General features: G+C 41.5%; 1 protein-coding gene across 1 annotated transcript in view; it reads left to right on the top strand.

Annotated features, from left to right (window-relative positions):
- Positions 1 to 21,341, top strand: part of AFF2 (ALF transcription elongation factor 2) — a 526,427-nt gene that overhangs the window by 349,738 nt on the left and 155,348 nt on the right. The window contains exons 5-7 of the mRNA XM_065915233.1: positions 3,272 to 3,358; positions 9,167 to 9,203; positions 9,486 to 9,519. Of these exons, the coding sequence (XP_065771305.1) occupies positions 3,272 to 3,358; positions 9,167 to 9,203; positions 9,486 to 9,519 (158 nt within the window). The remainder of the gene's footprint in view (positions 1 to 3,271; positions 3,359 to 9,166; positions 9,204 to 9,485; positions 9,520 to 21,341) is intronic.

The raw sequence follows: 21,341 nt of genomic DNA, 5'->3' as shown, positions 1-21,341 counted from the left end.
GCAGTGATTTTGGAGCTGAAGAAAATAAAGTCTGTCACTGTTTCCATTCCCCATCTATTTGCCATGAAGGGCACAAAAAAAACCTTGTACACACCAGGACCCAGGAGAAAGGAGCTTTGGCACACTGTAATGGCTAGGTAAATCTTGATATTCTTGTTATTGTTAATAATAATGATAATTCACACATAGAAACTTCAGAGACTAATAGTAATATCTCACAATAGCCAGTTACTATGTACTAGGCACTAGAGATAGAAAGGTGAATGAGATAAGGCTTGGCCAACATAGTAGACACTTGAAAAAACAGCCAGCTGTGTGTTGGATGAATCTGGGACATAACTGAGACCAGCAGGGTCTGGAATTCTGACTATTTCTGCCCCTCGGAGAGTGGGGCACCCAGCTTCTGTTTCTAAGTCCGGCAAAGCAAGGCTCCCCACAAGCTGTTTTGGATTTGCTCAAGTCCTAGTGCTGGAGGATCTGGTTGGAAAATAATTGCTAGTGGAAAATGGGCCTTTTTCTGATTTCTTCTGGGTTTGACTAGGGAGTCTTCAGATCACAGGAGGGTAAGCACTCTGACTTATTTTTAGAAATTGCATAGAATTCCCTATTGCTTGTGAAGTACTAAAAAATAAAACAGCATTGCTTGCTTAGTCCTTTCTCCATAAACCAAAGTTGACCTCACAAAGGGGAGATGCATCTACTGTCTTGGAAAGAGTGTGTGCCATGGACCTGGTCCCCAGCAATCACTTCTGGCCAGTGTGAGGCCCCACCTCTCAGAACCTCCACTACATTGATGGCCTAGTGCAGGGATGAATCCCTGCTTTGTCTTTCTCAGGGAGGATCAAAGGAGCCTAGAGATGGAGTTTCAGACCAATCTCACGTGTGTGTGTGTGTGTGTGTGTAATTTTTGTGGTTAACGGAGCAGTGATGCTTGGTATTGAGTACAGGTGCTCAGCCCTGGAGCATGTTGTCAAAGCTTTGGCAACACTTTGGAGCAGGTGCTCATTCCCGCGTGAAGAACAGGCAGATTACTACAGTTGGATAAGGAGGTGTGTATGTTCTTATCTTGGGAATAACAAGACCATAAAAATAGATTAATATCCTTCAAGTGTGAATGAAAAGAATAACAATGAAAAACCTGCTGTGAGCTTCGTACACGTTCTAGGTCTAACTCATTTTGAGAAGCAGAAGAGCTTGTGCCAAGGTTCCTTGCTGAAGATAGTCTTTCAGGAAATTATATTCCTTTAAGCTGCCTCCTCCCTGTCGTAATCAAATGCATCGATGGTACCATGGAGCCAGCTTGCCGTTTCATGAAAGCTCACGATTTCAGTGACTCAGTCGTCATTGAAAATGTGCAAGTATATGTAGCTTCATGTGGATTGGCCAGCAGAGAAATACACTCTAACAGTAATTCAGGATCAAATTCTGCCACTAAGTAAATATAGCAGACCTGAGGGAGAAGGTACACCTTCAAGAAGTGAGTCATCCATCTAGGTGTCTGAAATACCTTTGAATAAACCCTCTAAAGCCAGTGGTGGAAAGGGATGGATAACTAAGTTTCTCATTGATCAAAGCTTTCTCCCCGGTTGCTGAAGAAACAATACTCCTATCCCAAGCTGGGGCTTACTGTCTCAGTAGGACCTGTGCCTTTTAAATTATGAGACTAATATTGGAGAAGACCAGTCTTACTCAGGAAACACTATCTAAATTTTCAAAGAAATCATTGTGTATTTTAAAGACACAGAGTAACTAGAATTCAGCTTGAAGCTGTTGTCGTGTATAGTTACTTTGGACCAGTTTTGATGAATACATAAGTAGCATTTGTCATGAATGTTATCAACTGCATACAAATGCACAACTCGAAAACACTTGGAAATAGTCTATCTTTTAAGTAGGTTAAGCATCCCCTCTAAATCTGGTATGCATTTTTAATGTACTTACCGCCTCCTTTTAAATAGTGCCAGGTAGAATCCAATCTGTGTCAGGGCTCCTCTGAATCATACTTACAAATTCTGCTTCAGCGGTTCCACTGTGAATGAATCTGTGAAGTATCTCCTTGCATTACAACTCTTCAAACATCAAAGACTCTTTTTGAACTGGATAATTATAGAAGGGGGAAAAAAAACATGCTTTAGTGCTACCTGAGAGTTCTTATTAATATTACCTTTGAAATGACTAATTATGTTACCCATAAAGATTGGGGAAAAGTATTATGTAACTGACTCATTAAAAAGGCCTTTCATAAGCTTTGATCCCCTCCTCCCAAGTTTGCCTTTATTTCCATCGTTACATTGATTTTTAGATTTAATGTCCATATACCAAAATGTTTGATGAATTCAGCATAGGCTGGCACCGTCCAGCTTCACAAACTTTGTCATCTCTCCTAGCATATCCAGCTTGTGATTTAATTATCCTCACTATTCGGGGAAGTACCACGAGTCCTAAGACTCCAGCAAGATTTGAACAGCACCTCTTCTCAAAGCGAGTGTCTAAAAGAACTGAGGAGGTACCCTCTCTGCTAGTGGAGAGTGCTGGCAGGGGCCGTGCCAACATTAAGACTTCAGCTCACAAACACACTGTGTCAATAGCATGGTCCTAAACTTGTCACTAACAGTTAGAGAAATGAGTATCAGAGCATCCAGGATGAGGGTGGTGATCGTGCTGCCCTTCTCTGAGCTGGAAGATCACATCTGAAACAGGAGACCATGAGTCAGAAGAGCCCCAGGTAGTCCTGAGTCCCTCCTGGGAGCACCTGAGATAGTTGACAGAATGCAGAATTCAGGCATTAGAAGAGAAGTTGAAGGTTCCCTATCAATGAATGAACAAGTTTCCAATGTCTCCAACTGGAGAAAAGATGGCACCAAGCTGTCTTCCAACAGCTTGTCAGGAGAAAGAAGAAATGATGTGTTCTGTGTGGCTCCAAAGGGCAATCCCGAGGTAGAACTTCTCAGGAGACAGATTTTTAGTTCCCGGCTGGAAAGAATAATGTGATCAGGCTATCTGAACATGAGACTGGCTGCTTTGAATAGTAGTGAGCTCCCCATCACTGGCAATGTACAAGTGGATGTGGAATGGCCCTTTGTCTCAAAGATAGGCTTTAAGCAGCAGTGTGGAGCAGGGGAATGGACCAAATGACTTTAAGTTCCCCCGAAAAAATTTAAGCCAGTTAAGTCAGTAAGTATATAGAAAGGGCCTACCATGTTTAGTGCCAAGAAAGTGTTTCATTTTTTGAAGTTCCTGTGAATAAAGTTGCTTTGTTTTTCCTCATCAGGAGATGACCCATCCCTGGCCTACTCCTCTCACTGCCATGCATACTCCCGGAAATTCTGAGCAGAGCACACTTTCCATCCCAGGACAGGTCAGTGATCTTCTTGCTCCATTTCCCTTGCTATGATGTCAGTTATACTAATCTTCCCATTGGAATCTTAAAAACAGAAATGGCCTTGGTGTTCTACCACCATAAAATCTAGACTCTTTCATGTCCCTCAGGATGTTAATACAAATAGCATATTTATTGAAAGAGCATCTTTAAGACAATGTCCACCAGATGCAGGCTTGTAGGTCATTATTCCTAGAGCACCACCACTGGCCGAGCTACTGTCCCCAGAGCTGATGGACCAGAGAGAGGAGTGAACTCACCCCTTAAGAAAGACCCAATAGATGATGGAACAACATCCCAGATTGTTTTAATTAAAAATCCCAGTACTCTTCAGCCTAATGGATCAGTTTTCACTTTCATGTATCACTTCTAATCCTCGCTCACAAGCAGATAAATTTTCACATACCAACAAATCGTATTGACAGAACCTTTTCTCCTACAGTTCTAGTGTAGAACTGTCAAGTGTTTCATATAAATGAAACATATGAAACATATATGTCAAGTGTTTCATATAAATTTTTTCCTCACTTGCTCTCAGTAAGAATTTTTTCTCACCATTATTTTTTAAAATGCCTGAGTAGATGTGGATATTCCAATAACACATTTTCAAAGAAAAAATAACATTTTCCTTTCTCCCATCCAATTAGCCATCTATCCATCCATCCATCCACTCATCTATTCATCTACCCACCCATCCAGCCATTCACCCATCCACCTACCCACCCATCCATGCATCCATCCACCTATCTATTTACCCATTCATCCATCCATCCACCCACCCTTCCATCCACCCACCCATCTATCCATCCACCCACCCATCCATCCACCCACTCATCCATCCATCTACCTATTCATCTACCCACCCATCCACCCATCTGTCCATCCATCCATCTCCATTTATTCAGAAACCACTTACCGAGGACATACAGTAAAGTTAGGGATGAAGAAAAACATGAAATGACAAAGCAATATAGCATGTGCCTTCATAGAGAATAAAGGCCCTGAGAAGGATCTCATACTCCCTCGGGCGGTGACCAAGTGCTTAGAGGTGACATCACCTGGAAGCTGCTTACAACTTTGACAGGTGGAGAAGGGCCCAAGAGAAGGACGCTCCGTGCAGAACAGGAGAGCAAGGCACCTAGAGAGATCACAGTGGGATGTAGACTATTATGGTTTCAAGTGAATCCCAGGCACATAAGTGAATCTCTGGGAAAGGCCTTGAATGCCAACCGAGGATATTGGACTTTATTTGTAAGAGAAACCCAATCACATCCTTTAATTTTAGAGTCACTGTTTTGAGAGCAACATTGGCCTAAACTGCATTTAATCATCCCCTTCCACCTTTGAAAGGGATCAGAACTAAGTGAGCAGGGTCTGGGGTGTATCATTCCTTCCTGAAGTCCAACTTTCCATGGTCAGGCTGCCCTGGGTTTGATATCCTCCTTCCTGGCATCGCAGCCAAGCGATCAATTCAGGTGTTGAATCCAACGCTTGTACAGTGATTGCAGTGTTTTCAGCTGTAATTTTCCAATGTTGCAGATAATTTGTGCAAGTCGCAATTTTGACATTTGCAAGTGTTTACAATAGAACTGGTTGTTGAAATGGGCTTTTATAGTAAGTGCAAAATTTGGAATCAGGCCTGATCTGCATTTTCTGTCAATTATCTGTGCTACCATCAACCCCATGATAAAGGTAGATGTAAATGGGATAAAATGGTGAAACCAGTATGGCTACCCACCCACTCTTTTGTTTCCCTTGATTCCTGCCAAAATGTTGATTTGAAAGAAAAGTACATTTTAAATAATAATAGCAACATGAACAGAGCATATTGTGTGCCTCACTTGGTTCTGAGCACTGACTACATAGTAAATAATTCAATCCTCACTATACTGATGGATTTCCTGGTGGCTCAGTGGTAAAGAATCCACTGGCAGTTCAGGAGACCAGGTTCAATCCCTAGATCAGGAAGATCCCCTGGAGAAGGGAGTGGCTATGCACTCTTAATATTCTTGCCTGGGAAATTCCATGGACAGAGGAGCCTGTTGGGCTACAGTCCATGGTTTGCAAAAGAGTCAGACACTGCTGAAGTGATTTAGCATGTACATGTACACATGCACTATATTGAATTTGACTATCCCTAGTTTACAGAGGAGAAAGCTGAGGCACACAGTCAAGTAATGTGCTCAGAATCACTCAGCTAATAAATGAGTGAGCCTGTCTTTAGTTCTGGGTGTCTTAGTGATATGTTTATCATACCAGTTTATAGATGCACCGGTTCAGATCCCATCTTCCAAAACACGGGTGTTCCCCAGCAAATATGTGTGCCTGGGTTGCTGGTTCTTTCCTTGTGCTTGCACCAGGCCTAGGTCACACCACCCTCTCAGAAAGCATCCATTTCTTCCTTTCACTACAGAGCTTTCATGGAGGAAAGGGTCTTAGGAGCTGCAGACCTGGCTGTTCTTAATCCTGGTTCTGCCATTTGCTGGCTGTGTGGTTCTGTTCAAGTTCTTCTAAGCATCAGTTTCCTCATTTGTACTGTGTTCGTGTGCGTGCATGAACATGTGTGCTATGTGTAATCCCAGTGGATTTTTCAGGCCAGATAATCTATGATTCTATAAACTTACAAAAACCAATACACTTGAAAATCCTCAACTTAGTGAAATTTACTTATCCATCTCAAATTGAAATGCCACATTTTCAGATGGAAAATGGAAAAACTCTAAGCTACATTGAGGGAACTAGTAATGTCCCCTGGGGAAAGTCCCTTTAGACAGAAGTTGGCAAATGACAGCTCATGGCTTTTTAGATTTTTAAATGGTTAAGATTTTCCAAAGAAAAAGAATATGAAAATTACTAGTAATATGAATGCTATGAGATGCTATGAGTGATATGAAACTCAAATTTCAGTGTCTATAAATCAAGCTTTCATGGAATCTAACCACATCAATTCAAGAACGTCTTATCTATGACTGCTATCATACTACAATGGCAGGGTTAGATAGTTATGACAGAGAATATAGTCCCCTCAAAGCCTAAAATATTTACTAACTGGTCCTTTATATGAGAGGTTTGCCAACCCCTGCTCTAGAATCTAAATCCTACAGGAGTCTCTGATTTTATGATTAAGGCTATTATTTAAAATAGCCTGACATAAGGTTGTGAAAACATTTTGGCATTGTTATATTCTACTCCTAAAATTATCTGTGTGACATGTCCATGCAAGAAATGCACAGATCAAAGTCAGACATTTAAAAAGAATTGTATGATGTGCATCAACAATTGCTGTATGAACAATGCAAATTCTTCCCACGACCAAGCTATTTTTCAGTCAGGATTGGGTATGTATGCAAAGGAACTTGGGTAATATCTAAAGATGTTTCATTGGTTTGGAATTCTGGTTTGAAACAGTCTTACCCAGCTAAACATTAAAAACTGTATCAAGAATACATAACACAGTTGACTCAAATTCACTCAAAAATATAACCCTCCAATTTGTTTCATGCATCACTGCTCTGAAGCCTCGAACAACTGACTGTTTGGGTCTGATGTCCGTGATACATAGATGAAGGGTAAAAACTCAATCCAGATTTCTGGGAGCAGTACAAAGGCTGGCCATAATCAGAGATATCATTTATTTGACTCTGAATGTTGTTGTTTGATCCCTGAAGCTATGCAAGACCAAACTTGTCCTATACAATTGTAATGAAATCTTTTTTAAAAATAATGAGCATATAGTTATGGACAAATGATTAGCTCCTCATTTGTTTGGCACTCTGGGAAATGTGATGCTCTGGATAACTGAAATTCTTGGATAACAAAAGGCTATCCTTCCATCTGTCAGTTCAGTTCAGTTGCTGAGTCATGTCCGACTGTTTGCAACCCCATGGACTATAAAGTCCATGGAATTATCCAGGCCAGAATACTGGAGTGGGTAGCCTTCCCTTTCTCCAGGGGATCTTCCCAATCCAGGGGTTGAACCCAGGTCTTCCGCATTGCAGGCGGATTCTTTACCAACTGAGCCACAAGGAAAGCCCTTAGTTATTGTAGCATGCTGTAATATTATGTGCTTTGTCACTCAGTTGTGTCTGACTCTTTGCGACCCCATGGACTGTAGCCCACCAAACCCCTCTGTCCATGGGATTCTCCAGGCAAGAATACTGGAGCGGGTTGCAATGTCCTCCTCGAGGGCATCTTCCCAGCCCAGGGATCGAACCCAGGTCTCCTGCATTGCAGGCAGATTCTTTACCATCTGAGCCACCAGGGAAGTCCAAGTAATATTATACTATGCTGTAATTGTGTCCTCAGGAGCTATTGGCGTGGCTAGGAATACTTGCCTGTGTATTAAATGGCCATAGACTCTGGTGTATTTTCAGTTCTGACTGTGCTATGTCATTTGCTTTGGTCCCCTGTGCTGTCAGGTTTCACATCTCAATGTTTCTAGTGGCTGTGTTTTTAGAAATGTTTCCCCTTCCTCACCATGTATAATTTGCTAAGGGGTGGGAATCAAATGGTGAAGCCTGTTAGGGTCTTTAGTCAAAAGTCAGTTGTCTAGCAGACTGGGGAAAGGATGGCAGTGTGGGGTGGAGAAGCCTTTGAGCAGCAAACTACCTGGACTTAGTGTCAGCCCTTTGCTTGAGAGGCCTTTCCCATGTCTTGTGGAGTTTCTGCTCATCTTCTGGTGTGGTGATCATGCCAGAAGATAAGTGTCTTGGGTAATAGAATCATGCTACATAGATTGGAAAACTCACTTTCAATTTAAACACAACATCATCATCATTCTAGCTCACTTCTCTTACATAGCAGTATGCTGTGATCTTATTTTTACTCTATAGGGTGGTAAGATTAAGCTTAAAGAATAGATTATTTACAGAAGATTGATATAATTCTTGTAAATAATTTCTTATTTGAATTATAGTTGATTTACAATGTTGTGTTAGTTTTATATGAACAGCAAAGTGAGTCAGTTATGTAGACATATTTGTGTGTCTATGTGTGCGTGTGTATATGTTCTTGATAAAACTAATTCTTGTATTTATTTGAATTCATGGTCTCTGGTTGGAAAGACTTACTTTGCCTTTGAAATTCCCTCCTTCCTCCACACATGTGTCCATGCTCCCAGAAGGCCTGATGTGTGCAAATCCGGATTTCTTAACACACTTATAAGTCACATTGAGGGTGACTTTCAAGTAAAATTGAAATCTCTTTAGATCACGCGCTCCACTCGTGTAGTTGGAATTGCTCCCTATACATCTGTGATTTTGCAATGAAGTTTTAAGAACACTCTTCTTGTAAAAATAAGAGACATCTATTGCATATGTGTCACCGTCAAGGTGGAAAATTGGAGTTGTTTCTATAAAATGGAACAATTGAACCAGTCTATTAATTACAGTGTTATTTATACCTCTACCAAAGTCATGATCCTTTGTTTGAAACGAGTCCCCTTTACTTCCAGAGAGGCATCGTTGCCTAGCTAAGTGAGAAATTATACATTTGATTCTCACACACATGGGTCATTTGTTCCCACATTGCACACTTTTCCAAACAGATACCAGTCTTATGTGTAATTCTGATAAAATGGCACTTGTGGTCAAGTTGTAGCAGGTTTAGCTGGCAAATGTCTATCCTTTAAGTAGAGCCACAGACAGTAGCCTAATTAATGGACTCCTTAACAGTGGTTTCCTATTTGCCAACATTAGTCAAGTTATATCTTCAGCAATAACAAATAGACCTTTTGTTTCCTTTGTATCATTTAACTAATGTTTGTATTGTCTATGTTCTTCCTTATAGGAATCCCAACATCTGACTCCAGGATTTGCCTTACAAAGTAAGTGTTTTGAAAAAAATCTTCCTTGGCCAAAGCCATTATCTCCTCTCCTCCCTCACTTTCTTCTCTTTCCTACCTAATATCATGAAACCATGAAATAACAACAAGAAAAAGTCACATTGTGATATATCCAATTGGTTTCCTTTTTAATTCATCTGTTGTTCATGGCAGGATTCTGTGTAAAGTATAACTGGAAGGGCTGCATGTTCAAGACCAATATTGTTCAGAATTATTTGACAGTAGAAAACATGGATGGTAAATGTCTGTGCACTTTCTTTTCAGAGTGGAGTGACCCGACCAGCAGAGCGTCTACAAAGTGAGTACTGTTCAAGTCCCAAGTATTCAGGTTTCTGAAACAAGCATCTTCAGGGGCATTTGGCAAGGAAAGTGTGCTTTGGTGCTGAGCAAATCTTGTTCTCTCTGCTGCTCCTTGAAAACAGGAAACTTGCCTCTTAACAATGTGGAGTGTGATTAGAGGGGAGAATGAGACTTCCCACAATAAGCCAATAACAGCCAAAATGAATGAAATCACCATTAGGCTCTCTAGCATTGTAGATACAAGCTGGGTCAAAAATAACTGTGATTCTTGAGTTCTTTGAGCTATTTGAGTTGTTTGAACTGTGATTCTTCAGTTGTCTAGTTGTTTGAGCATTGTGTCACTCCAGCCACAGACATCTTTATATGTAACATTTGGCCACCACTGACTAGGATGGAGAAAGAAGCCGCCTAAGTAGCCGTGACTGAACATGAGGGCTTGAGTGCATTGTTCTGGGCAGTCAGCCTGGGACCTCGCTGTTCACAGGTCATCTGGTGACTGTATATTAAAGATAAACAAGGGCAGCCAGCAAGAGATGGAATAAGAGATTGCATGATACTAGGTTGAAGTTCAGAAGCCAGGGCCCTGCAATTCACTCCACGCTGTCTTCATTTTTTATTAATGTTCATTGAAGGAGGGGCCTGGAGAAACCAATTTCCTCAGATTAACTATTGTAGATTTTGTAATATCCATTTGTCCAAGAGTGTATCAAGGGAGTAGTTCTCTCACAACTTCTTTTATTCCTAATAATAGAAAATGGAAGCCAACTTTTCTGTGTGAGTAAGAGTCACATACTTGAAAATTTTCAAAATGAAATAATGTATGTCATTTGAGTGGCCTAATGGCACACTTGAAGTGAATTGCTCACCTTTTGGAAGATCACGAATAATTGCATAAAGCAACTGGGAATGACTCCCAAATAGACCAAGGCTCTGAGAAAGTCAGTGGCATTTCCATGGTCTTGGTTGTTTAGTACTAAATTCCTCAAAACGCTGACCTCATCATCAGTCCTCTTATTTGGTTTTCTGGCCTGATCTGTGCCTTATAAGTCAAGGTTCCATTTCAATACCCAAGAATTCTCCATTTAAAGAATCCAGGGAAAAAGAAAGAGACAAGGGTAAAATAAAACTATAACCTTGATTTAAGGGCCAAATTACATGAAAATGTGGTAATTGAAATCTTTTTTTTTTTTTTTTTTGGATGTGTTGGGTCCTTGTTGTGGTGCTTGAATTTCTCTCAAGTTGTGGCTTACAGGCTCCAAATCGCATGGACTTAGTAGTTGTGGTACACAAGCTTAGTTGCCCCATGGCAGGTGGGATCTTAGTTCCCCAACTAAGGGTCAAACCTAGGTCCCCTGCATTGGAAGATGGATTCTTAACCATTGGACCACCAGGGAAGTCCCAAAATCATCTTTGATATTGTTCATTCCAGCTTTTCCAGTCATCATTTTGCGTTGACCTCCCGCTTGTTATCCTAGTAGACAATAAACCTTATTCTCCTTACCTCTACTCCTAACTTGCTCCACTCTTATTCCAAAGCCAATATAATTCACACACACACACACACACACACACACACACAAAAAACAAACAAACAAACAAACAAACAAACAAAAAAAAACCACGCAGTCAAGCATTCAGGAAATCAGTGCAGGTTTCCCAACATGAAAACATATAAGAATATTTTTTCCATTGTAAAATGATTCTGCTCCTAAAGCAAGAGTTTTAGGCTCCGGCTGTGAAATATGCTGATTTACATATAGACCAGAAAATGCAGTATTTCAGTAGTTTGTAACTAACAGAAATAAACTTGTCAATTGTGGTTTATAGCTAGAGGCTGCATCTCCAGACGGTAGCACTGGGTATACAGTGCATTTAGTAGGGCTAATGTGCTCTATAGGCATTGTCAGTAAAGCTGGAAGACCCTGAGTCTGTTTAATGAGTGAACTGCTCTTCTTTTAGTTGCTTGATCTAAAGACAAAGCATTGTTTGTCAGACTCCAGCTGGAATAAATGACCTTCTTGTGGTAGGGTATAGGTTTAACACAGGACAGATCAGAGCTATAATAAGTATTTTCACTTTTAGCTTCCAAATTATTATCAACTTAGCCATTATGGTCATTCTCCCTTATTTTACTACACTGTGCTTTTGAAGTAAGTTTCTAGGCTTTTCCTTCTGGCAAGATCATCCTCCAGGCATCTGAGAACATCCTGCATATAGAGAGACTGTTAGTGGCTGGAGGTTGGTGGGAAGCAGCCCCAAGACAGCCCTTCTGCAGGAGAGACACCCTCCTAAGGCTTACGAATGTCCTGGACAAGCCCCTAGCCCTCACTGCAGTAGGAAGACATGGGAGCCCTGTAAATCAAAGTCCCTTTGCTACTGGCCTACTTGATTGTTTTCCTCATCTTGGCCTCATTTCCCCAAATGACGAAATGCAGATCTTCCATTTGGGCCTGGGTTGTTTATAAGGACTGCTCGGATCAGCACCAGGACTGAAAACACCAGCACAGGGTTTCCCGAGTGCAAGCTCAGAACTAACCAGGCTCTGTGATGCAACAGGATCACTGGCCTTGGGAGAATGGAAGCTCTTCTCACCCCAGCATGATCCATTGACACACAGTGCTTTCTATAGGCTGTGCATCTAAGTGGTGACATCCTACCTGTTCCATCTGGAACCCTGACTTCCCAGGAGGCCAGAGCATGCAACTGGGAGAGTTTCAAGATCCAGGCTTGAGTCTTTGCTCCATGACACTGATGGCATTGGGGGAAAGCAATGACCTCGGATTCAGAGGATTCGAGTTTAAATCAAGGAGGAATTTATTTTTATTTCAGAGTATAGAGAGAGAGCCCCTTGAGGGACATGAGGCAAAATAACAAACGTGTATATATGCATACTGGTATACATGCAAACGCTTGTCACAATTCAAATGTAAACAGTTATACTCTCTAGTAATTCAACTCAATCTCAAAGTGCATTGAATGTAAACTCTTAATAATTTCTGGAGGAAAGAAGACCCAGGAGGTTTTATTTCCCTCAGCTTGTTTAAGTCAGAGTTGTATTATAGTCTTGGAACAGGCCTCACTCAGGTCTTCTAAATCCAGTGGAGTTTCTAGCCTCCTTCAAAAAAGGTCTCTTTTCCCCAAAAGAGTGGAACATGGGCTATTGAAAGTCAAGTTGTATTTCTCAGGCTGTAGAGTTGTGTAGTTCTATAGTGATACCCTGTCTGTCCTGCCTCTAAAGCACCCATTTATTTCAGGGAAAAGATTCAAAGATTGAAGGGACACCCCAGACAATGGGTTACCTTCTAGTTTCTTTATGTCGCCATTAAAGAACAATGGAGGAGAAAATGGAAATCAAATCCAAAAAACTTGAATTTTCTTCATTGAGTTAGATGTCTTCATCTAGTTGACTCTATCATCTTGTCAATTATTTGTCAGTGCAGTAACTTCACCAAAATACATGACTTTGTTGGTCTTTTATGAGCCATCCTGAATAGGGACAGATCAAATTCTTTCTGTAAATCATTTTCAGACAGCAACCATGAGCTCAAGAGTATCCCTCTAGTCTTTCCTTGACTTTAGTTCATTTCGTGAGGACTGGTGAGAAGATGGCAGCTCCATATATGGATGTTTGGATATTTCTTTGTCATCCTTGGTTGTTTGCATTTGGATTCTGTCCAGCTGGAAATCATGCAGACCCCCTTTTAATCAGGTATCTCCTGTGTTTTAGGTCATGCTGTTGAGAATTCCTGGATAGTTTCCATAAAAGCCCAACATAAAGGTAGATGTAACCATAAGTCTGCTCTTTCCTTGCCATGAAACCAGTTTCTTCATTTATGGCACTAGCTACAAGTCTGAAAGCTTCCCAGCCATGGACCCAGACAGTTGATGAAAGGCCTGACAAAGAGAGTCTAGTTGTGGCCAGTTTACCTGTGGGTGACAGCTATGCATACCACATGGACAAATTCTTGAATGTAACACCAGATAGGAGGAAAAGAAGTTACACTCTCACAGGAATGGTAGACATCTGTGACAGTAATCACTGGATCATGGGTGAGGCGAGGTGCCAGGTCTCATGCCAGGTGCTTTTATATACACCACCCTATTATATTTAGCAGGACTTCCCTGGTGGCTCAGATGGTAAAGAATCTGCCTGCATTGCAGGAGGCCCAGGTTTGATCCCTGGGTCAGGAAGATCCCCTGGAGGAGGAAATGGCTACCCATTCCAGTATTCTTGCCTGGAGAATCCCGTGGAGAGAGGAGCCTGGTGGGCTAAAGTCCATGCCAACCTGGAGGGGTTCCCAATAATTCCCATTTTACAGATGAGCAAAGTGACACTAGAATATCATCCCTCCTTATGAAGTATACACAGTTCAGTGGGAGGACAAACTAACTGTTTATCTTGAACAGACACGTTAGCTATGAGTATACAGGAGGGCCAAATAAGTTACATTGCTCTTCATGGGAAAGCTTGCATGCTCAGTTCAGTTCAGTTGCTCAGACATGTTCGACTCTCTGCGACCCCATGAACCACAGCACACCAGGCCTCGCTGTCCATCACCAACTCCCGGAGTCCACCCGAACCCATGTCCATCGAGTCGATGATACCATCCAACCATCTCATCCTCTGTTGTCCACTTCTCCTGCCCTCAATCTTTCCCAGCTTCAGGGTCTTTGCCAATGAGTCAGCTCTTCACATCAGGTGGCCAAAGTATTGGAGTTTCGCCTTCAACATCAGTCCTTCCAGTGAACACCCAGGACTGATCTCCTTTCAGATGGACTGGTTGGATCTCCTTGCAGTCCAAGGGACTCTCAAGAGTCTTCTCCAACACCACAGTTCAAAAGCATCAAATCTTCGGTGTTCAGCTTTCTTTATAGTCCAACTCTCACATCCATACATGACCATACATAGCCTTGACTAGACAGACCTTTGTTGGCAAAGTAATGTCTCTGCTTTTTAATATGCTATCTAGGTTGGTCATAACTTTCCTTCCAAGGAGTAAGCATCTTTTAATTTCATGGTTGCAATCACCATCTGCAATGATTTTGGAGTCCAGAAAAATAAAGTCAGCCAATGTTTCCCCTGTTTCCCCATCTATTTGTCATGAAGTGATGGGACCAGATGCCATGATCTTAGTTTTCTGAATGTTGAGCTTTAAGCCAACTTTTTCACTCTCCTCTTTGACTTTCATCAAGAGGCTCTTGCATGCTCAAAGCCTTCTCTTTTCCCACTGAGTTGTCCCTCCTCGTGTAATCTAATGCAGTCATGGATTTGGTCACCAAATTTGGCATTTTGTACCTGGGCAAAAACCTTCAAACAGACTTGAAGGGCTGAAGTTGATTCCAAATCTGGTTAAAGTTGCTTGATTTAACTGAAAGAGCCTTATTTCTCATCTTTTCTCTATATGGTATGAAGACTTTCATTATCACAGGGAATAGAAAGATTATAAGAATGTTTTCTAGTTTGCTATGACCAGTAGCAAGTGCTACATAATTTCTTAGATGAATTTTTAAATAATTCTTTTTATCAATAGAACTCCAAAACACAAAAAACATGCATGAAAATTTTGACCATCTTTCTACAAAAAACTTTCATCATGGAAAATGTTTCCTTTGAGAATCTGATTTGAGATTTGAGCAATTTCATATGTTCTTTCCTAAATAGTTAATTTGATCTTCTACTTAATTCCATATATATGCATTAGTATACTATATTGGTCTTCTACTTAGATGTAATTTCTGGAGCAAAGTAAATGTGTAACAAGGCAGGGGAAAATTCCTGTTATTTTCATAATCAGGTTAATTCTTAACTAGAATAGATGATTTGGTACTTGGAATTTAGAAATACTACTAATCAGTTTAAGGCTTACAAAAGCCAAACTAAGCTCTCCCAGTAAACTGGTAATCTTGGTGACTGTCACTGGTCGCAGCCATTCCAACTTTCAGACTGAGACATATGCCAGCTCTTGCATTTAACCCATCTTGTATGCCCTGCATCTTAGAGCATGCCAACTTTTCCTAAGGACTTAATATATTTTTGGAAGTTCTCCACTACATCAGGGACAGCCACCTGGGAGCAGAGAAAACAAAATTTGGCAGCCTGTTCAAGCTGTGAATTAAAGGTAATTCACAGTTTGAAATGAATCAGCATGAGGTCCTTAAGAAGAGTAATCAGACATCAAGAGGATTTTATTTTGAGGACTGTATATTGGCTAATGTGACAACAAGCAATATTGGCATTTGCAATGTGCACGTCAAGAAGTATTGAAGCTGCTGGTGCTTGACGGGCGCCAAGACTGAAAACTGGGGCACCTTTGACAGGAGCTGTGGATTTCTGCTTTCATTACAAAAGCTGCAAACATAGATGTTTGTGCTCAGGGAGCATAAATCTTGAAAGATCAGATTTGCTTTTGTGTCTTTGTTCAGGTGCCCAAGATTTGTATGTTTCAGGTGGATTTTGAAACATGTCTGTAATTAGAAACAAACATCTCTCTTTCTCTCAGGAAAAAGTCAAGTATGTCATCTTTTCTACCTGATTTGCATCCATATTTATATTCATTCATTCACTATTTCATTCCTTACAACAAAAATACTTTAAGCCCCTATTATATGTAAGGCTCTGGGCAATGCAGGGTGGTAACTCAGAGTGAAACCGTGCACACTCCCCACCAATGAGCTCACAAGTTAGTGAAAACGTCCATGGATAACACCAGTATCTCAACCAGCTCCTACCCACTGAGCACCTACAGCAAACAGGTCAGGAACTCTCTCTCTTTACAGATCCATGGGAGTCAGCACCTTATATTCTACAGCAGCAGAAACCAAAACTCAGGGATTTTGAGTGAATCACCCTATGGGCCACAATAACAGAACCACAACCAGACGGACTCCAGAGCACATACTCTTGACATGCACTTAAGCCATCCCCTTGGAATCCACCTATGATCTTGCCCTGGTGTCAGACCAAAGTAGACTGAACACTTGGATGCATGCTCAGTCATTTGTCTTCGTGACCCCATGGACTGTAGCCCACCAGACTCCTCTGTCCATGGGATTTCCCAGGCAAGAATACTGGAGTGGGTAGCCATTTCCTCCTCCAGGGGATCTTCCTGAACCAGGAATCGAACCCTGTGTCTCCTGCATTGGCAGGGGGTTTCTTTACCACTGTGCCACCAGGGAAGCCCAAGCACAGTGTGGACTAAAGTGGACCCTGTCATTTGCTTTCTATTAGGGATATGATTAGATCAGAACATTGTCACTGAGTCAGGCTCTCTGACACAGAACACGCTCATGGGTGCTCATGGGAACACTCTGTAGATACCTCAGCCTCAGCTCAGGGCCAACAGCCAGATGTTGTCACATGCCTGGAAGATGCTTCCTTTGGTAAGGTGGAGTGATCCAACCTGTAAGGGACTTCATCACTCCTAGCAATTCCCACAAGGGTGATTTCGGTGGCCTGTGATGGCAACAACATTTCTCTCCAGAAATCTATTTTCGTATATGAAAGTAAAAAGAACAGAACTGATACGGGTTGGTTTTTATGACAGTTTTGTCCATCACCTTTCATGCTTACCAATGTGGAAATTGCTTTATTTTATTGAAAAGTTGCTTTATTTTACAACCTTATTTTAAAAAAGTTAAAAATTATTCCCAGTGTTATCAGTTGATGACCCTATTTCTAAGTTTTCCTAGAGATTTTCAACAGTAAATGGGAATGAAACCAATAAGGCTGGTGGGAGTTGCTTGAAGTGAATAAGCAAGAGACCAAAATAAAAATAACATTGGGCACAATAAAGGATAGAAATGGTATGGACCTAAGAGAAACAGAAGAGGTTAAGAAGGGGTGGCAAGAATACACAGAAGAACTATTTTAAAAAAAAAGATCTTAATGACCCAGATATCCACGATAGTGTGATCACTTACCTAGATCCAGACATCCTGGAATGTGAAGTCAAAGTGGGCCTTATGAAGTATTACTGCGAACAAAACTAGTGGAAGTAATGGAATTCCAGCTGAGCTATTTCAAATCCCAAAAGGTGATGCTGTTAAAGTGCTGCACTCAGTATGCCAGCAAATTTGGAAAATTCAGCAGTGGCCACAGGAATGGAAAAGGTCAGTTATCATTCCAATCCCAAAGAAGGTCAATGCCAAATAATGTTCAAACTACTGGACAATTGCACTCATTTCACATGCTAGCAAGATGATGCTCAAAATACTTCAAGCTAAGCTTCAACAGTACATGAACTGAGAACTTCCTGATGTACAAGCTGAATTTAGAAAAAGCAGAGGAACCAGAGATCAAGTTGCCAAAATCTCTTGGATCATAGAAAAAGCAAGGGAATTCCAGAAAAAACATCTACTTCTACTTCATTGACTAAACTAAAGCCTTTGGCTGTACAACAAACTGTGGAAAATTCTTAAAGAGATGGGAATAACAGACCACCTTACCTGCCTCATGTGAAACCTGTATACAGATCAAGAAGCAACAGAACTAGACATGAAACAATGGACTGGTTCAAAATTGGGAAAGGAGTATGTCAAGGCTGTATATGGTCACCATGCTTATTTAACTTATATGGAGAATACATCATGCAAAGTACTGTGCTGGAGGAAGCACAAGCTGGAATCATGCTTGCTGGGAGAAATATCAATAACCTCAGATATGCAGATGACACCATCTTAATGGCAGAAAATGAAGAGGAACTAAAGCGCCTCTTGAAGGTGAAAGAAGAGAATGAAAAAACTGACTTAAAATTCAACATTCAAAACTAAGATCGTGGCATCCAGTTCCATCACTTCATGGCAAATAGATGGGGAAAGAATGGATACAATGACAGACTTTATTTTCTTGGGCTCCAAAATCACTGCAGATGGTGACTATAGCCATGAAGTTAAAAGACACTTGCTCCTTGGAAGAAAAGCTGTGACAAACCTAGACTGTGTATTAAGAAACAGAGACATCACTTTTCCAATATAGGTCCATCTAGTTAAATCTATGGTTTTTCCGGTAGTCATGCAGAGATGTGAGAATTGGACCATAAATAAGACTGAGCACTGAAGAACTGATGCTTTCAAACTGTGGTGCAGGAGAAGACTCTTGAGAGTCCCTTGGACTGCAAGGAGATCAAGCCAGTCAATCCTAAAGAGAATCAGTTCTGACTATTCATTGAAGGACTGATGCTGAAGCTGAAGGTCCAATACTTTGGCCACATGATACGAAGAGCCGACTCATTGGAAAAGACCCTGATTCTGGGAAGGATTGAAGGCAGGAGGAGAAGGGGATGACAGGGGATGAGATGGTTGGATGGCAACACCAACTCAATGGACATGAGTTTGAGCAAATCCCCAGAGATAGTAAAGGACAGGAAAGCCTGGTGTGCTGCAGCCTGTGGGGTCACAAAGAGTCAGACACAACTGAGCAACTGAGCAAGAACAATCATTGAATGTAATGTTTTGATCTCTCTCTTACACACACACACACACACACACACACAAACCCCCCCACACACACCTGTGCACATCCTGTCTCCCAGAGTATCAAGCCCCTCTAATGTATCTGATCTAATGACGTGTTTGCACAGATGTGCACAATCTTTTTTCAATTACTGAATGTTAAAATACCATGACCAGGCCTACTTTTCACATGCCCAGTGATTGAGAATTTGATAGCACTTTCACACAATACATTAACATCATGTGAGTGTTACAGCAATCCTATTAGATAGCCAGGTGCAAAGAAGCCAGGCTCAGGGAGTCAAAAATATTCGCCAGAGTCCCCTAGCTACGGAGTGGCAGAACTGGGCCTGGAAGCACGGATTCTGCCTTTCATCAGAGTGTGCTGCCTTGTCCCCATGTTCTCCAGATGCTGTGGGGCCAGAACTCATCAGTCATAGCATAGACATGTCTTCCAGGACCAGGTGAAGAAAATATAGCCATAGTGCAAAATACCCCATGGATCATTCCTAGAAATTAAAAAGAAACAAACAACCCCTCCTGAAAAAAAAAATCCTACTCAACTGAATCTGGAGTAGATGAGAAGGGATATCCACCCTGCTTCTGAGCTATTCATTCTTCTTTTCCATCCTATCAAACATTTCACAGTCAGCCCCATACATTGCCCCAATTACAGTATCAGGAACATTCTGTTTAAGTGGTCTGCTCTTGACATCTTCTCAGAGCTGCTGAAAAGCCCTTCCACTTTACTAATGAGTGGATAGCAATGTCAGTAGAACATGGCAGGTGCTTGCATGATCATAGCCACAAAATTAGTAGAAAAATCAGACAAATGCCTTTTTCTGTGGTTTATGATTCCACTGCACTGTGAGGACCAGAAAAGGAAAAGGTCTCAAAACTATTTGATTGACATCTGCAAGTATGCTGCCAATGTTGGGACAGTGAATGGCAGGGTCGGAATATGCTTTGTGAAACCCAGTGGGACACAGTTGTTTTTTTTTTTTTTTTGCTGCCCTGTGAGATCTTGGCACCCAAGTACAACCCCTAATCCACCACTCAGTCCTCAGTGAAGTTCTAGGATGCCTGAGAGAGTGATGATGGAGCAAAGGTCATTGGAGGTAATGATTTACAGAGCAACCAACAGTCCTGTCACCACCACTGCCTAAGTTCAGGAGTTACCTCATTTTTGCAACAGTTGCCCACTTTTTAAAAATCCCTATTAGATAACTCAATATCATAACTATGTGGGATATTTCTATATTTTCAACAGAAAAATCCAGAAAAAGATGTAGTGCTTGTAATTTCTAGAAGTTATCTATAGTATCTAGAAATTTCAAGGGTCATTCTATATTTCTCCAAAATCATTCTCATATATCATGTAACATGGACCGAAGGGAAGCAAATTAACTGCATGTGAGCTGTGTGCCTGTGTCATGAAGAGTCACCTTTGGTTGTCACTGTGTTGGATCTTTGTTGCAGCTGCAGGTCCTTCTCTCTCTAGTTGTGGTGTGCAGGGACTTCTCTAGTGGCAGCATGAGGGCTTTTCTTATTGCAGTACAAGGGCTCTATAATTGCAGTGCACAGAGTTCTATAGTTTTGGTGCCTAGGCTTCGTTGACCCGCCATATGTGGAATCTTAGTTCCTGGACCAGGGATTGAACCTGCATCCTCTGCATTAGAAGGCAGATTCTTAACCACTGGACCACCAGGGAAGTCCTTAGAGTCATCATTTGCAGGCACCATCTGTGGGCCAGGTGCTGGGACCAACATTTCCCATGCATTAGCTGTGCCATCCTCACAGCATCTCTGAGGTGGGATGTCATCATCTCCACTCCCAGGATTGCTCTCTCAAAGGCTCAAAGACGGCATCTAGCAAACACCCCAGACACCTACGGACAGACAGCCAATGCCAGTGATAATGCTGGGACCAGGCCTGCCTTAAGTCCTCTGGGCTGTGCCACTGCTCTACTTCACTTGTTTCTTCCCCTGCTGTCTTCACCACCCTCTTTGTAAGAGGAAACTGATTTTATGGAGAAGGAAATTGCATCTCGGAGTCTTTCAATGACTGATTCAAGATGACAAAGCCAGGTATGATTGGAGATAGAGTCTCACTCTAGGATTCTTGGAGTACAAAACTCGAACTTTTCTTTCTGAGGCCCTGTCTGCCACACTTGTATAAGGTTTCAATTGAATAATTACGAATTAAGTACAGAGACAGACAATACTCTTCTGGGTCTATGACATTTTCTGTTTCCACACAGGGCATTATCTTTTTTACATTTGGGCTTGACTCAATTCTGGGAGCCAGAAGACAGAGGAGGGGCCTCAGCTGCTGGGCCTACACTTCTGGGTGGCTCAAATTGCAGCTCTT

This window comes from Muntiacus reevesi, chromosome X (genome assembly GCF_963930625.1).
Source record: "Muntiacus reevesi chromosome X, mMunRee1.1, whole genome shotgun sequence".
NCBI classification, from domain to species: Eukaryota; Metazoa; Chordata; class Mammalia; order Artiodactyla; family Cervidae; genus Muntiacus; species Muntiacus reevesi.
The sequence above is the reverse complement of the archived record's forward strand: the minus strand, read 5'-3'. Positions and strand labels throughout refer to the sequence as shown.